The following is a 16,491-nucleotide window of genomic DNA, read 5'->3' as shown; positions in this document are numbered from 1 at the left end:
GGAAGCATCACGTGGCCAGCTGCCGGTCTCTGCTGGTTAGGTGGGCCAGAGCAGTGCGTGCTCCGCTCCCACCCAGCCCGGTACCCCCCCTAGCGGGGCGCCCAGCAACTGCCCCCTCCTGCTTCCACCCCTTCACTGGATTCTGCGGCGCTCCTCACTCCTCCACCAGACGCAGCAGGGGAAAATTGACCGGACGGAGCCCGGACTGTCCGGAGATGCTGGGGAGAAAAAAAAACACACACACACCCCGGGTCCAGCTGCGACCCTCCTGTAAGTTGGTCGCAACCCCCCTGGAGGTTACAACCCACAGTTTGAGAAACGCTGCACTAGGTGATTTATTTTTAAAGAGATATGTGATAACTATCTTAGTCTGAAGAGCCCTATTAGGAGGATTATAGGATATACCTAACAAAGGAAAGTTATAGGAAAGCTGGTCAGTCTGAAACAGTTTTCACATGATTGTAACAGAACTACGCAAAGTTATTTAGAACAACAACTGGTGTGTTTCATTGACTAACCAGTTCCTTTAAAGAACTGGTGCTGTTCTCAAACTATCAGCTGGGATTTCTCATTTAAAAGATGATACAACTGGAAGTAGGTTGAGATACACTACCAAGAAAATGTGTTTACTGCATATAAGAATGGAAGCAAATGTGATGCCAAACATTGAGCTAGGTCACTACTGACTACCAGAAGGAACAGCGGGCCTATTAAAAGAAAGTTTTTTCTGCATATATCTTGGTAATCAGCAACAATTAGTAAGGACGTTAAGAGGTGGGTAATTCACAAATTGCGTAGTTGATAAATTTTTTTATCGACTACACAATTAGTTTATAGAGGGAAGGCTTGTTCAGTCCTAGCTTGCACTGAGTCCAGGAACTACCCCTTCCTCCCACGGCACTGCAGGTAGGTCTTAGACCCAGTGCAAGCTGGAACTGAGCTGGGCTTCCTCAGTCCTGGCTTGCGCCAGATCCAGCAGCACCTGTCCACCAGGGGTCCCAGCCTGGGTCCACCATGGGCAGAGGCTGCTTTGCAGCAGCCTCCCCTATTCCTCTCCCCGCAGCTGCTGCCTCTTAAGTTGTCTCCCCCCAGCACCGGCTGCTGCTCCCCCACCTTGCTCCCTATGATACAGAGGCAGCAAAGGAGGGGGGGGAGGGGGAGAAATGCGAGTAGGTAACCACCTGATAACCTAGGCATCCCTAACAATTAGAAGGGAAGTCTAGTCTATAATATTAAACAAACAGAATTGCAAAGCATCCTTCCCCCACAACTTTCATCTCATGTCTTTACAGTGCCCAAGATTCAATGGAGTAGCATTTAAGTAATGAGATCTTTATTGGGAAGGTTGAATTCAAGCAACATAATATTTTAAGCCTGAAACCACTGCCATAAAACAGCCTTATATAGACATGAGGAATCCCTGGCTACATTAGTGCTGGTATAGCTGGTCCTTCATCACATTCATGGCTCTTTCATCACCTTGTATCCCCATAGAAGGGATAGGGATGTTAGATATCAGGTAACAGTCGTGTAACTGCATGAAATTTTAGTGGTTACATGACTATTCAATAGACCCTAGGAGCAGGACTGTCAGCCAGTGCACTCCCAGCCCCCCTCCTAGGGAGCCTGGTGCTGTTTCCTCTGTATCAGATGCAGCAGTACAGGGTGGCAGCACCTCCTGTCCACAGGGAGCTTGGACCCTCTCCTCCCCCCGCAGACAGAGGCTGCTCTGTAGAATGTGGAGCAGCTTCTGCCTGCAGGGCGCTCAGGCCTGCCATGGACAGAGGCTGCTTCACACTAGCCTACTCTCCCCCACCGCTGCTGCCTCTCATAGAGGCAGCAATGTGGCCAGTGTGTGGCCGGGGCGGCGGGGAGGGGAAGAGATAGGTGGGTAAGCAGCACTATGGTGCAGGTGCTGGGAGGAGGTTCCCCCCGCTGCCTCTGAACAGAGGCAAGCGGGAGGGGAGGAAGAGGGCGGAGGGAAATGCGTGTAGTCAACAAGATTAACAGATAAGCCTAGGCTTATTGATTAATCATATAGTTGACTATGTGCTGACATCCCTAATAAGGGAGTGTAGAAACAAGAAGAAAAAGCACATGGCTAATGCATTTCAGTGACGGAAGGAGAGAGTAAACACAGCATACATTTTACCTTTCAATAGTTTAAGACATATCTATACACCTATCTTAATTCAGAAGATAACATGTAAACACAACACTTGTAATCCTTTTTTAAAAAATTTCCTTTTAAAGAGACTGCCTTAAATCAAGTATTTCAAAAAATAAAAAGCATTGGAGATAGAGTAGAGCTTAGGAACTGGCATGTCACATTAGAAATTTCATGCTGTGATACTAATGGCTGATGGGAAAGCCAAAAGTGCCATCATAACTATCACAGAAAATGTCAATCGTTCAACCCTTCAGGTCATAAAGGGTTCCAGGATAAGTTAACTCTTTCTGCTGATTTTACAGAGTGGCCAGTAAGAATGCTCTTTATGTATACCTTTTTAATTCTTATTTTAATAAACAAGTTTTAAAATCCTGCAAGTGTTCCCTGCAAGGGATAGCAGTTAAGCTCATTTGTTTCACTGGATTTTAGAGAAGCTGTGCTCTTTCAAAGGAAGGTTAGACATTACATCTGCCTGTATAGGTCAAGAAGAAAGAGGCAGCAGAACACATTCTTTTCCAGTTTATTACCGAATAAACATTTATCCATTTAATTGTACAGATACACAAAAACTACCCACTTAATTGCTGTACATTTCATTTGTATTAGTTTAATTTAAAACTATCCCCACTAGCAGAAATACATTTACTAAAAAGGCATAATATGGATGCAAACCTGCAGTTCCATACATTTGTTCTGACAGATATTTTCTAAGTGTTACAACATTTGTTGAGTCAGATCTCTTCCTCCCCCTCTTCTTCTTCCCTCCCAAGCCTGGGCAGGTAAAGCCCTGCCCCGCGCCAAGCCCCAACCAGGCCAACGAGGGCAGAGCCAGGCCTGGCACAGCTGTGTCCGGGAGATGGGGATTAGGATTAGGCCCTGTCTGGGAGACAGAAAGGGCCCAGGCTCATGTAGCCAGGGGAGGGAGAAAAAGTTCAGGCTGGTGCGGCTGCAGCATGGCCCTCCCCAATGGCGAGCCAGGATTGCCTGCCCCCCACGAGAGGGAGGATTGGTGAGCATAGCGAGCAGGGGGCACAGCCCCCTAGTAATATTATAAAATAGTTGTATGGCTTAGGAAAGCATAAGAGCGCCCCTGTGATGGCACATTTAGTTCTAGAACCCTACATGAAGATACGTGACTATCAAGCTGACTTTGTTAGGTTTCAGTATCTCAAGCGCAGGAGGAATTGGAGGGTCTCACAAAAGGAGAGTTAAGTAATGAATCTACAAGTCTTGCAAGGAAAACGAGTAATAGGCAAGTTAGGCAAGCTATTAAAAGAAGAACTCAGGGTGAATGCTGGACAGTAACACGGTACAAGCACACTATGTTGAAGGCAAAGAGAAGACTCAGATCACATCTGACTTTATACTAGCAGCTAGAGCTGGCTGGGAGTTTTCAGACTGAATGTTTTTTAGTCAGAAAAAATCCATTGGTCAAAAACTAAATATTTTGTAGAAACAGAACAATTTCAGCTAATCTTTTGTTCTAAAACACCACATGAAACATTTTGGTAATATGGAAGCATTCTGTTGTGAGATGTTTGGAATGTTGTTTCAATCAGTTTGTTTTGAAATGACTGTTGAGAAACTTTGTTATAATTACAAATATATTTCATCAACAATTCAAAATGATTTTGGGGAAGGAATTTCATTTCACAGAAAATGTTAAAGCTTTTGTTCCATTGGAATAGACGGGATTTCTCATTAAATGGGAATCTGGGTCCCGCCCAGCTCTGCTCACATATTTGTGCACAAATGTTTCCTTTAGGGCAGTTATTTCCCATGCTTAGCCTTAGCCCAAACCAATTACATTTACCTTAGAGTTTTGAGAAGATTTTGGTCAGTCATTGGTGGGTTTTGTGAGAGGGTGCCATTTCTTCCATCTTACAAAACTGTAAATATGTGGTTTTTTGTCAGGGCTATCAAAGACACAAAAACAAACCCATCCAGCTTTAGTTGTAAGCTTAGGTGGTACACAGTCCTTAACATCAACAAATGCCTTTGCTAGATTTGGGGAAATATTTTAAATGAAAGTTGACTGAAAAATAATAGTTTGAGTATGCTCGAAAGGCAAATATTTCTGATTCACCTCAACAAGGAAGGAGCTTCAGGAGCACAACTCCACTATAAAAGCAATAGTTGAAATCCAGCCTTTCCACATATTATAGATGCACATACATATAATTCTTTTTATATATAAATAAAAAAAACTGAAGAGAAAAGTCTGTGTCAATGCACATTAAGTTTGCGTACTTAAAACTAAGAATAAAGGAATGCCAAAGTGAAAAGCTCCTGTAGCAACATTAAGGTACTCATGTTGCACATCCTATATATATTAGAAATAAAACTTAAAATAAAGTAAAGCGATTTGTACATTCCTAACAACAATACATTTTAAACACCTATTGTGTTTTAAAAACATGATAACTTGTTTTAAAAATACATCCTTTATCCTAATATGGGTGGGGCCTAGAAGTCTCGGTCTCCATCAACAGCTATTCATGTGCATAAAAAAGGTTTGTGCCACTCAGGAGCAGAAAGAAGGCTTAGAGTCTGAAGAAATTAATGAAGTTACTAGAGGAACTGAACACACCGATTCTATCCAACCTCCAGAAAGAACAAATATTACATTCACTGACAAAAGGGATGTTTCCCATAGCAGTGGACAGTTACAATTCCTTAGTGTTTTAGGTTTTTAAATGTTCTAAATATTTCAGACACACATATTAAATGAAATGTATATTTTATGCATGCCATATCAAAAAAGTTATTTAAAATTAGAATGTATTTTCACCATATTATGCATACATACACATTAAAACAAAAAAGACTGATGCAAACTGTTGTAAGCATAAATTTTGAAGGCCACCTGAAGTTAGAAGGCATTAGTGGCTTTTTTTTTTTAAATAGGAAATCAGAAGAGAGGCTCTAGAAAAAAAACTTGTTTTGATTAAATAAATTCCACTTTCCTATTATTTAAGAAAATAGTTATTATTACTATAACTTTCCAAAGGTTTGTGACTTGGCTCTTAAAAGCTGCTGTGACACAGCTCTATTAACTTAGAAGTGGGATCACTGCACAATAAGTTTATTGACTAAAGCATCCATGCAGCACAGGGATTGCCAAAGCTCAGACAATCAGAGAAAGCAGCTTAGCATCTCAAAGATAGAGAAAGCAAGGGCAGGCAAAAAGAGGGCATGACGTTGAAAGTACTCCCCTCCCTTCCTCAAAAAGGTATTAACCAGGTTTAAGCATGTGTTCTGAAGACTTACCCCTTTCACCCTCCATTTGAAAATGGAGGGGTAAAGGGCAGTACATTCTCCCTCTTTTGTATCTTTAAGAAATGAAAATAGAAATGTTAATAAAATATCAGTCAAAGTATCCAAAAATCTCACCAAGAGTATTTTCTTCCTATACCTCTGCCTTTAAAAGGACTTTCAATCAGATCTTTAGTTTTACTCTAACTGAAATCAGGATTGTGATTTTCCACAACTCAAAAAAAAAAAAAAAAAAAAAAAAAACACACATCAAAAAAGATGTCATTGGAGGTTTTATTACATGAAAGTATATTTAATCTTCAAACATAAATGGGCACATATGTTGTCCAAAAGAAAAAGCTCACAAATCTGTAAGATAAGACCACAGCTATTAAGACTCCCCAATCAACTAATTAGCCTAATCTCTTGAATATGTCCACTCGTTAATAAATGTTGGTATCTACATTGGTTTATGAACCTACTTGCTTTTTCAGCTATTTCATTCTGCACAATGTTTACAGCTAGCTTCAGGGGAACTGTTTTTGTTACTTTGTTCCATTCTACAATAATTGCTTACTACCATTTTACTAATTTGCCTAAAATTGAAGAATGTTAAACTCATATACTGAAGTTTGCAGTAAGTCACCTGTTTGCAGTACTGTTCAGTTTTCACATTTATGCTAGTGAGAATGCAAAAACATTAGTGAAGTAAACAATTAAGGTTAAAAACCTGTAGGACAAGATAAGACAACCAGCTTTATATGGTCTTTCCTGCCCATTTTCCAGCAAATTTCTGGACTCTAACAAAGCCATCTTAACAGTTCATAATTCCATGCACTCTCACCTGTAAGCCCCATATCTTTCTCCAATCTCTCCCCCCCCCCCCGCCTTGTCTTCTGCATAGGAAATGTTTAAAAAAAACAACAACCCATAAAAACTATAGTACCAACAGGCAACACATGAATCTTCAGTTTGTGGTGTGGTAATTAAATGTGTTTATCACTTTAGCTGTTAATCATCAACTTATTTGTTGGAGTCCTTTTCATCTGTATGGATATGCTGCCATCAGGATACCCCAGTATCTTATTTCTACCAGGGATGTGTAAAAACAAACAAAAACAAAAAAACCCAGAACACATTTTTTGGGAGGATGGACATAGGGAAGAGAAGCAAATTATTGATTGTCTTTTTTTAGCTTGAGTACAGGCAGTCCCCGGGTTACATGGATCAGACTTACATCGGATCCCTACTTACAAACGGGGTGAGGCAACCCCGCACTAGCTGCTTCCCCCCAGCAGACCAGGGAGACGTGGAGCAGCTTTTCTCAGCAGATACCTGAGCTTGAGAATAAAAGACTGAGGGAAGTGAGGTGTGGGAGAATAAAACTGAGCTCTGGAGAAATGTTTGGCTAGAGTTTCCCCTACAATATGTACCAGTTCCGACTTACATACAAATTCAACTTAAGAACAAACCTACAGTCCCTATCTTGTACGTAACCTGGGGACTGCCTATATTTACAAGAACTTAACATTTCTGAAAAACATTTGATGCTCTAAGTTCAAATGTGAATTCAAAATGTGTCTATTACCAATTAATTAATTAATTAGTGAGTAATTAGAATATCAAAGTGTTGATTTTAAAAAAGTTAAATATAAAAAGCATCTTTCAAAGTACAAATGGAGAGAACATTATGTAAGTGACACAGAAGGCAGAATTTTTTTTTAGGAAAATAAAAAGGATGTACTTACTTAGCCATGAGTTTTGCTATTCGATGACAGTCATTCTTGTCATAAAACCAGATACTGTAAATAGATACTTGAAAACAGAAAAAGAAAACAAGACAAAATAGTCAAAAATAATTTCGTAATTAAACAGCTGACAGCCCACTAGCACTAAAATACATGGATTACAATCAATTTCCTCTCATATACCCTATGCATGGATGATTACCATTTTAGCAGGTGACTTAGCAATAGTAGTGTGTACAGGAAAGGCATGAAACATAATACCATCAATTATGTTAGGAAATTATATTTCATTATGCACCTTTAAGTGTACAAAAATTAAAATAAATTTAATTCACAAAAGTACTTTAGTTTGCAACTACAATACATCCCCCAAATATTACAACTTAAATGATCATGAAAGCATTCAAAGCATCTAGCATTTATGCAATTCCAGTCCAGTTAATATTTGCAGACAAATTATAAACTATTTCAGTTTGCTGCTGAGAGGTCAGTAATTGTTCAACTCAGACATAAAACTGCCTTAATGAGATTTCAGCTCCAGGATAGTAATTCAGCCTTAGTCTTTTGGCACTTTCACTTACCTAGAACTCTCTCCGCTACTGTGGAGGCAGACATGAAATTTCAATTGTACCAATCTTATGTTTACAAATCTACTTATTCTCCTAACATTTAGTAAGCATAGATCAACTGAGGCTCTGATTCAGCAATTTTATTCTTAATTTTCACCAGATTAGTCCAACTAACACTTGTCTGAATCAGATTTTAAATCCCACTGAGTTGAAAGATACACCAAGTAAAATGGAATAATTTTCAACAATCTCATTCTACTCTCAATAGAAGAGTCAGAAAGAAACCCGTGCCCTTGCAAAGAAGGTCCTTTCATGAGATGATTCAAAGCATCTGCCAAGTGTGCGAACTACTGTAATACTTCGCTAAAGTACACTGCATCTGAACTATGGTTAAACAGAAATTAGTTCCCAAAGCCAGCGTAAAGTTCAGAAACATGAACACTGAAAGTTACTTCAAACAGACCGTGGTATTTTTAATTATTCTGGACTAGGGATGTAAGTGACTAGTCAACTAGTTGCTTCCCCCCCTTGCTGCCTCTATCAAAGAGAGACAGCAAGGGGTGTGGGCGAACAAGAGCTGGTGCTGTGGGAAGCCAGCTTAAGAGGCGTTTCCCCCCCAGCACCATCTCTGCAGGGTTCAGGGGAGGTAGAGGCACGGTGGGAAATGGCAAGAGTGGGGACTGAAGCAGTCTCCGCTTGCGTTGGCTGCGATTCTCCTTTTAAAATGCACAAGAACCCCACTCGGGCTCTTGTACATTTCAAAGGCTCAGGTGCCACAGGGAGCATGGGGCCAGCGAGAGTCCCCTGCTGGCCCCATGATCCCTGCTGGACTTCCATTTTTGAACTGTAGCAAGAACCCTGGCGGCTTAAAGTTCAAAGGCGGAGGCACCTTTATCGATTAACCAAATAGTCAATGGAAATCCCATTGACTATTCAATTAGTTAATCTAAATTTAACATCCCTATTCTGGACAGTCATTTCAGTAACTTATTAAAATCTTTCAAGTTTAAAAATATTTATGTATTCTACTAAAATAAACTATTTTGCTCAAAGATATCCTTGCCAAGTTTTTAGATACTGTAATTTGAAAATGGAACACACCTAACAGAGATGTGGTTTATTATAAGAAATGTATTTGGCTTTTCTTGTTCTACAGAATGTGTTTGTTTATCAGATACCCATAGCCAATAAATGCAAACTGGTAGTGAACAACAAACTCTTGGGTTGGCAGATTTTTTTATTGGGTTTGTTAAGAACATTCATCTCCACCCTGAATTAGAAGCAGTACCATATTGAAAACAACAAAAATATTTCAAGTTATTCATTGTAGATCACAGAAAGCAGGCTATCTTCTAACATGTCCACATCATACAAGGGGCCACTGACCTTACTTTATGAGTAAAAGATTCCACCTATCAAAGTTGGTAGTGCAAAGACTTCCACAAAATACATTGTACATCTCTGTTATGTCCGTCTCTATTAAATCCTGTTACATGCTACAAGTTTCTGAGAAGTCACTTTATAAAAATAAGAACATTTAAAAAAAAAATCCACTAGCTTTCTACTGAAGTTCTTGTCCAGATTTTTTGATGCCTGAGCCACTACTTGGTTAAACTATCCTTCAAACGCTAAAGGAAAAAAATTCTTAAACTGAAATTCATATTAAGATAGCCAAAAATAATTTCATATCATGACTCATTTAGGATCCACACAACTGCATTTACGAATCATAATTTTTTAGAACCTCTATGAAGAGGTATCTACACTGCCCTGCAGTTTGAATACTGAAAATGTAAAAAGCAGCGCTTGTTAAAGTTCTGCGCTCCAACTCGCCAGCGTGAATGCTGCAGGCACAAACTAGACGGTTCCTGCTTTGTGACACATGGTCAAGGTAGATGGAATGCAAATGTTTTAGGTCAGTAGTTTCTCATATCTCACACACAGTTTAAGGCAAACTGAAATTATTTTTGGGTATAATCTTTGGAATTTATGAAAAAACATTCAAAAGTCCCAAAGCTTAGGATTTGCTGCATGGATAAGAGGCAGGAATATTTTTCAGTAATAAAAATCTGTGAACTTCCACCTTAACATCATGAAAATTTCATTGTAAACCATGTCTCCTTTAGCAGCAACATATTCTGTAGCATAATTTAGCATTATAAAAAGTGCATCTTCTCTTTCCCATCTCTATTATCAGAAAAGCTGCCAACAGGAAAAAAAATTCTTCAAAAGCATGTTTGCTGAAGAAATAAAGATAAGAAACCTATAATGATACCTTAATGGGTGAATGGGAGAAATGATAAGTCACATTCAATTCTGCCAGAAACAGACCAGCACAAGATCAGAAATGCATCCCAAATCAGCTCTGTCTACCTACAGATCATAATGTTTCATTTTAGGCTGCTGGCCAGAAGTCAAAAGGGAGTTACCATGAAAGTTAGTCTATGTCATTTATGATGTAAAACAGATTACCAAACTATTTACAAGGTTTACTAACAAGTTATCTATTCTCTGCACGTTTCAGACACTGACAATCTTTTTAACAGCACAACAAAAATCAGATGTTTTTGTGCATGAATATTAAAACTTGATTGCTGAAGAAATTCTTAATTGTATGTTCATGTTTGATACGCAAACTACTGCTTTTTATTGTTGCACATTAATTCATTGCTTAGCGATCCTTTTACAAGATGCTACAAAATTAAGTGTTAGATGTTCTCTCTCCTGGTAAACGTGCCCTCATATGGAAAGAGCAGTAAAATCTCCTTTTTATTACAACACTGATTACATCTAGGCTTGTTGAATGCAAAAATTAGTGGCTTGTGGTTAGTCTTTACAATAAATCCCACTGTGTATCTCTTTAAAAACTCTATTTAAGAGATTACCTTGTTTCACTATTCAAAGGTATCATGTCTTTTGTTGATGCACCAAGTGTACAATTACTTTTCTTCCTATTGCAACAAGAAAATACTTCATTTCATTTTCACTTAGAATGGACATAACTGCAAAATTAATTCAAACAGTACTGAACAAAGTAATAAATTATGGCCTAATCCAGTATTACGTTGCTCCAGTTTTTCACACTAATGTCCCTCTATTGAATGCTTTTCCTCTACTTTTTTTAAAATTTACTGAATGCCGAGCAATGTCTTTAATAGTAACAGAGAAATGCTTTCGCCGTTTAAGATCAGTCCCGTGCCTTCAGTTAGATTTATATTTTGCATATTCATTCTGTTTAACTTAATCAGTGTCATTCCTGGATCATGTCATAACTTATTCCTGGTAGGGAGGTGAACAGTTAACCGATTAACTGTTAGGGGCTGGAGCAGCTTCCTGCCCGCCAAGGGGATTGCACCTGCCCCGTGGGACCCATGGCAGGCAGGGGCTGCTCTGTCCCCTTGTCTGTGGTGGGAGGGGAGAGTTGAGCTGGAGGGGGTCTCCTCCCCAGTGCCACCTTTAATTAGTCAAATGGTTAAACATAACGTTTAACTGGTTAACCAATTAAATGGTATTTTACATTTCTAATTCCTGGATTGTCAACTAAGATTTGGTTATCTTTAATGTAATTCTGCTGTGAGATTAAATGCCTGGATAAAATTACTATGCTGTATTTTTTGTTCCCAGGGCTATTTTGTGACTTTCCTTCTGAATCATTATTACTTAGCTAAATATTAAAAAAAAAAAAAATGCTGTGTAAAGTGACAAATGTTTATCCTGCCAAGGGAACACTATACTAAATCCTCTCATTCCAGGAAGAAAGCTTTGAGAAATGTATCATATTCCATTGTCTTTAATCAGGAAAAATTGCAGAACAACAAATGCCACATAAAACAAGACCTAACAACAGCTGTTGGAAGACATCCTATATGTCACATGAAAGTTAAGATAAATACCATCTCAGTCAAATGTGGAACCTCAGTACATTGCATGGCAGGACAGTAAAGGAAACATGCATCTTTTTTCTCAGCAGCTGGAAATAATCAAGGAAACAACTAGCAAATTTAAAAAAGTAAGACGCAGCAAAATTCTCTAATCTATTGTTTTAGATTAAATTAGATTAAATTAAATTAAATGAATTAACTCGATAAGAAATGACATTCTCTAGTTTGAATAGTATTCCAGATTTACAAAATGGGTGTACTAAATCCTTTATCTAACCTTCATATGAAAGCCAAGTGTTAATTTGTTCTGAGACATATCAAGTTGCCTCTCACACACACAATATAGAATGCTACTTTGCAACACTGACCCAAAATAGCAAAAGTTACTGCTGTTAAAGTGCCATCTCTGGGACCATACTATTCTTACTACAGTATTGTCAACTTGAACTCTATCAAATACCCTCTCAAAAAACCCCAACCCCCCAAAAAAAACACAAACCCCAAACAAAACACAAAGTAACCCCCCACCCGCTACTTGTATTTTATAAGAAAATACAAGTAGAGGGTTGGGGTAAGGGGGTTATTTTGTGTTTTCTCCTCTCTATAAAAGAAGCAACAACAGGCTACCTCCTTATCTTGGTTCAGAAGGTTGAGCTAATGCAGTTGCTATAGATTTGTTCTCCTTCAGCAATCACAGAGACATGTCATGCTGGCAACATTACTGATATCAATGATTATGGGAGAGGGTCTTAAGGCTAAAACACACAGAACTAAAAGCAGTTAAAAAAAGTGTAATGTTGTGTTTGTAAATCTTTTGAAATACAACAATTTGGTTTTTAGCATTCTGAATACAGTTTGTACTTTTTAAGCTTTAAAAAGCTGTTAAAATGACAAGGAAAGAAGATAGCAGTTTGTACTTCAGATTTTATTCTGAATATTAGTGCAAACCCCCTCAAGGATCTACCTTCTGTGTTACATTAGCTCTCCTACCCTTGAACTGGGAAAGGACAAGCAGAGAAATAAGGCAAGGAAAAAACAACACTTCACCAGATTTCTTCTCTTCTTAATATTAAAAGTTTATGTTCGGCATCTATCTTTTCAGCACCATGGAAATTAATTATCCTGATTTATCTAATGAACTAGCTTTGATTAAAAAACCTCTACATCAAGAAAGAGACCTCAGATACAAAGGGAAAATTATAAATGAAACAGATTTAGAAGCATACTTCCTGCAAACTTTTAGAGGTAAGTTTATTAGTTTTAAATGTTTAGCTCATTTTTTTCCTACTGTAAAGCAGACTAATCTTGTCAAGGATACAACTGCAGAGCAATTGTAATCTGGCACATTTTAAATGAAGTTACAGATTGAACAGGTCTAACTCAAAATGTATAATTTTTTTACTATATGTACTTCCACTACTACAAAGAAAGGGACAAGAAATCATGGGAGCAGAACTCTGAAAAGCTCATTGTAATCAAGGTATGGGACAGCCCTAAACACATATTTAAATGATTGTTTTTGATGTTTTCAGTGGGATTCAAATGCTTCTTGAGGGAAAAAATGTAAACTTTTCAAACAGCATAAACTATAAAAATCTAAGTAGGGTAGTCATGTTAATCTGTAACTTTAAAAACGTGTAGTCCTGTGACACCTTAGAAACTAACCAAAATATACAGAATCATGAGCTTTCAGAGTGGACTATAGCATGAACTATAAATTACCTTATGTCTGAAAAGATTAAGAAAACTGACAAGTGACCACAATGCAAGCAGCAACACAGTATTAAACGATACTAGTAATAGGGAAATGTAAACTTTTCTACTACATACTATATATTTTATGACCCATATATTTAGTCCCATACATATACAGTTTCATAGTGCAGTCTAATATGTATACTGGCTAAATTCAGAATGTGTCAAAATCTAGAATAAATCAGATAACACTGCTTCTCATGGGATCATTCTCATGATTTCTCTATTGAATTCACTACTTCCTAATAAAAAGATGGAATGCTTCTTCCTGTTATCTTGTCTAGTAGGTAACTCCAACTCTGCCAGATATCGGTGTAATTAGTATAATATCAAATAAGATCTTAAAATTATCTAAGTTGTCATTTTTTGGGAGAGAGATGTGATGCATTATGGATAAAGGGTGAGAATTTCAAAGCTGCATGATATACAATTTTAAAAGTTGACAGTGACTTGACTTGCTAATGATTAAAGAGTTTTTGATACTGTTCTAGGATGAAAATAATCTGTCACAATCCTATTGATGTTTTCAGAAAAAAATATTTGAAAAAGAAAAAGTTATTCTGAGTTTGGAAGTTACAAAGAGAAATAACAGCACCTACTAAAATAACTAACTTTACAAGGCTAAAATTTACATGTAACACATCACACAGACAGATACAAAGGATAAATGTGACTAAGAAATGATCTAGTTAAAAACTAAACAAATTCCCTGAAAGGAATGAAATGAAAAACTGGAACAGAAGTTAGTTTTAAAAAAAAAAAAAGTGTACTAGGTCACTTAATCCATCTCCATGACAGTGCAGTCAACGAAAGAGAATATTACCACCAAATTAATACAAATTTGTGTGTACCAAATGTGTGTATTTGTCAGACCCATGCAGAGTACTCAAAAAATACTGTTGATGAAACAGACTTCTTTAACAGATTAGTATTCAATTCTAATTACAAAATTAAATTACTTAATAGGAATAATTTTTATTAGTCCCTTACAAATGAGCTTAATGTTTTTTGTATCAGAAGATGAATACCACAATATATGAGATTTTTGTTGTGCAGTAGCTACAAATCAGCTCTCATTCTCAATCAACAAGTCACAACAATTCTGCCATTGGAAAAATATGTATGCAGCAAATCATAACCCATGGGGGCTTCATGAAAGGTGTGGAGCACAGAAAAGTTTGACAAGAAAATCATTTCTACTATCTCATCCATCTAGGTAAATTACCTGTCACAAGCAACCACTGTAAAAATAATCACCTGAGGGCTACTTTTTGTCTAACCTGAGACCAATCCAGTTCACAGTCAATAGATATTTGTATCACTGAAGGAAATCCCATACTGGGAGTCTCAGCAGATATGCCACAGACTGAACTGGTATGGATTAGGGATGTTAAATATCGGTTAATTGAAAAGTCAAGTAACCTCATGAAATGTTATCAGTTAGTCAACTATTCTATGGTCCCCTGGAGCGGGCTGGCAGCCACTGTATAAGAGGCAGAAGCGTGGGGTGCCAAGTGGGAGCTGGTCCGTGAGGGTCGCCAATTAAAAAAACAGCTCCCCTTGCAAACCGGCTGCCTGTCTCACCCTGTGCTGCTGCTTCTGAGAAAGAGACAGCAGTGCAGGGTGGCAGCAGTCCCCTTCTAACGGGGGTCTGAGCTCCCGGACCTGGAGTGAGCCAGAACTGAACTGGGCTGCCTGCCCACCTAGCTCTTAATACACTTGAAATGCACAGCTGAAATGGGAGTAGGTCCCAGACCCTGTGCAAGCCAGGATTGAGCCGGGCTGCCTGCCCAGCTCCTAATACACTTTAAATGCAGAGTCACAGCAGGGGTAGGTCCCCGGACCCTTCGCAAGCCAGGACTGAGCCAGGCTGCTGGCCAGTCTGCTAAAAGATTTACTGGCAAGAAGAGGGGGAGAGGGAAATGCATGTAGTCTATAGCATTAACCTATAAGCTTTAGCTTATCGACTAATTGACTACACTATTACATCCCTAGTATGGATAGCAGACTAGCCTTTTATTCCCAATGATCCTTCAGGTCCAGGCATAATGGCAGGGCATGGTGAAGAACTTTGAAATGCTACTAGCATCACAGTTTCACCTTAGTTTTGAAAGTGTTATTGACAGGGCTCGACAAATAATACAATCTACTTGCCCGTGGAGAGTAGATTGTAACCCGGAAGAGCCGGGTTTGGACGATCTGTGCATGCACAGAATGATCTGCACATGCACAGACTGCCGGACAGCGTGGCTGGCGAGCAGGGCTCGCTGTGGTTCAGCGAGCCCTGGTTATTGATATGGTGCTTTTTTATTCAACAAATAACTGTGCCACATAATTTCCTTTCATGTCTTTTATTCCTTCCTTATGTTCCTTCGGAAGTGCAAATCTTAGCTCATAACAGGACCACAACTGTTATGATAAAAGATGCAGATTAATTCCTTTCAGGATTAGAAATGTGGAGCAGTTTTGGTGGCCATGACGTGGACAGAGGTTTTAGGACCGTGGTCCCCAACCCGGTGCCCGCGGGCGCCATGGCGCCCGCCGGGCTCTTTACATGCGCCCGCGGAGCAATCTGGGCTGGCCTCCTGACCCCCGCCCCCGGGTGCGCTGCGCGTGCCCTTGCCGGCTCCGGCCTTGGCCCCGCCCCCGGCCCCGCAGCGCTTACAGGGGGGGCGCCGGCCCCGGGCGCGTGGCTATGGGGGGGGGGTCCCCGGCCCCGGGCTATGGAGGGGCCCCACCCCCGGGCTCGCGGCTGGGGGGGGGCCGCCCCCAAGCGGGCGAATGTCCCCGCCCCCTGGCGCCCGGTGGGCGAACGGCCACGTCCCCTGGCGCCCGACAACCTGAAAAGGTTGGGGACCACTGTTTTAGGAGTTCGAGAAATGTGATGCATTCCCAGCCCATCCACTCAAGAAGAAGAATAATCAGTACAAGATTACCCCTCATTACACTGAGCACAAAGTTAGCATTGACTTAGACCAGGAAACAGACTCGTTTATGAAACATGCTGTTGTAGTCTATCTTGAAATGTACCAATATTTAGGTTACAACTCATATCAAATTAAACTAATTTGTATCAAATTATATTAAAAAACTAAAATGAAGAGAGTATGTAA

At 39.3% G+C, this 16,491-nt stretch overlaps 1 protein-coding gene across 3 annotated transcripts in view; it reads right to left on the bottom strand.

The window, feature by feature from the left end:
* The window catches only part of DCP1A (decapping mRNA 1A), a 57,240-nt gene that overhangs the window by 32,429 nt on the left and 8,320 nt on the right, over positions 1-16,491 (bottom strand). Inside the window, exons 1-3 of one of the 3 annotated variants that reach the window (XM_075938915.1) lie at positions 10,628-10,679; positions 7,174-7,240; positions 3,984-4,086 (exon numbers count right to left, since the gene is read on the bottom strand). In XM_075938915.1, coding sequence (XP_075795030.1) covers positions 3,984-4,015 — 32 coding nt within the window. In that variant the 5' untranslated portion in view covers positions 4,016-4,086; positions 7,174-7,240; positions 10,628-10,679. Of the gene's footprint in view, positions 1-3,983; positions 4,087-7,173; positions 7,241-10,627; positions 10,697-16,491 lie in introns of those variants that run through there. The other 2 variants (XM_025188057.2, XM_006129734.4) reach the window with 2 other exon arrangements.

This window comes from Pelodiscus sinensis, chromosome 11, assembly GCF_049634645.1.
Source record: "Pelodiscus sinensis isolate JC-2024 chromosome 11, ASM4963464v1, whole genome shotgun sequence".
NCBI classification, from domain to species: Eukaryota; Metazoa; Chordata; order Testudines; family Trionychidae; genus Pelodiscus; species Pelodiscus sinensis.
This window is presented reverse-complemented; position numbering and strand designations above follow the sequence as displayed.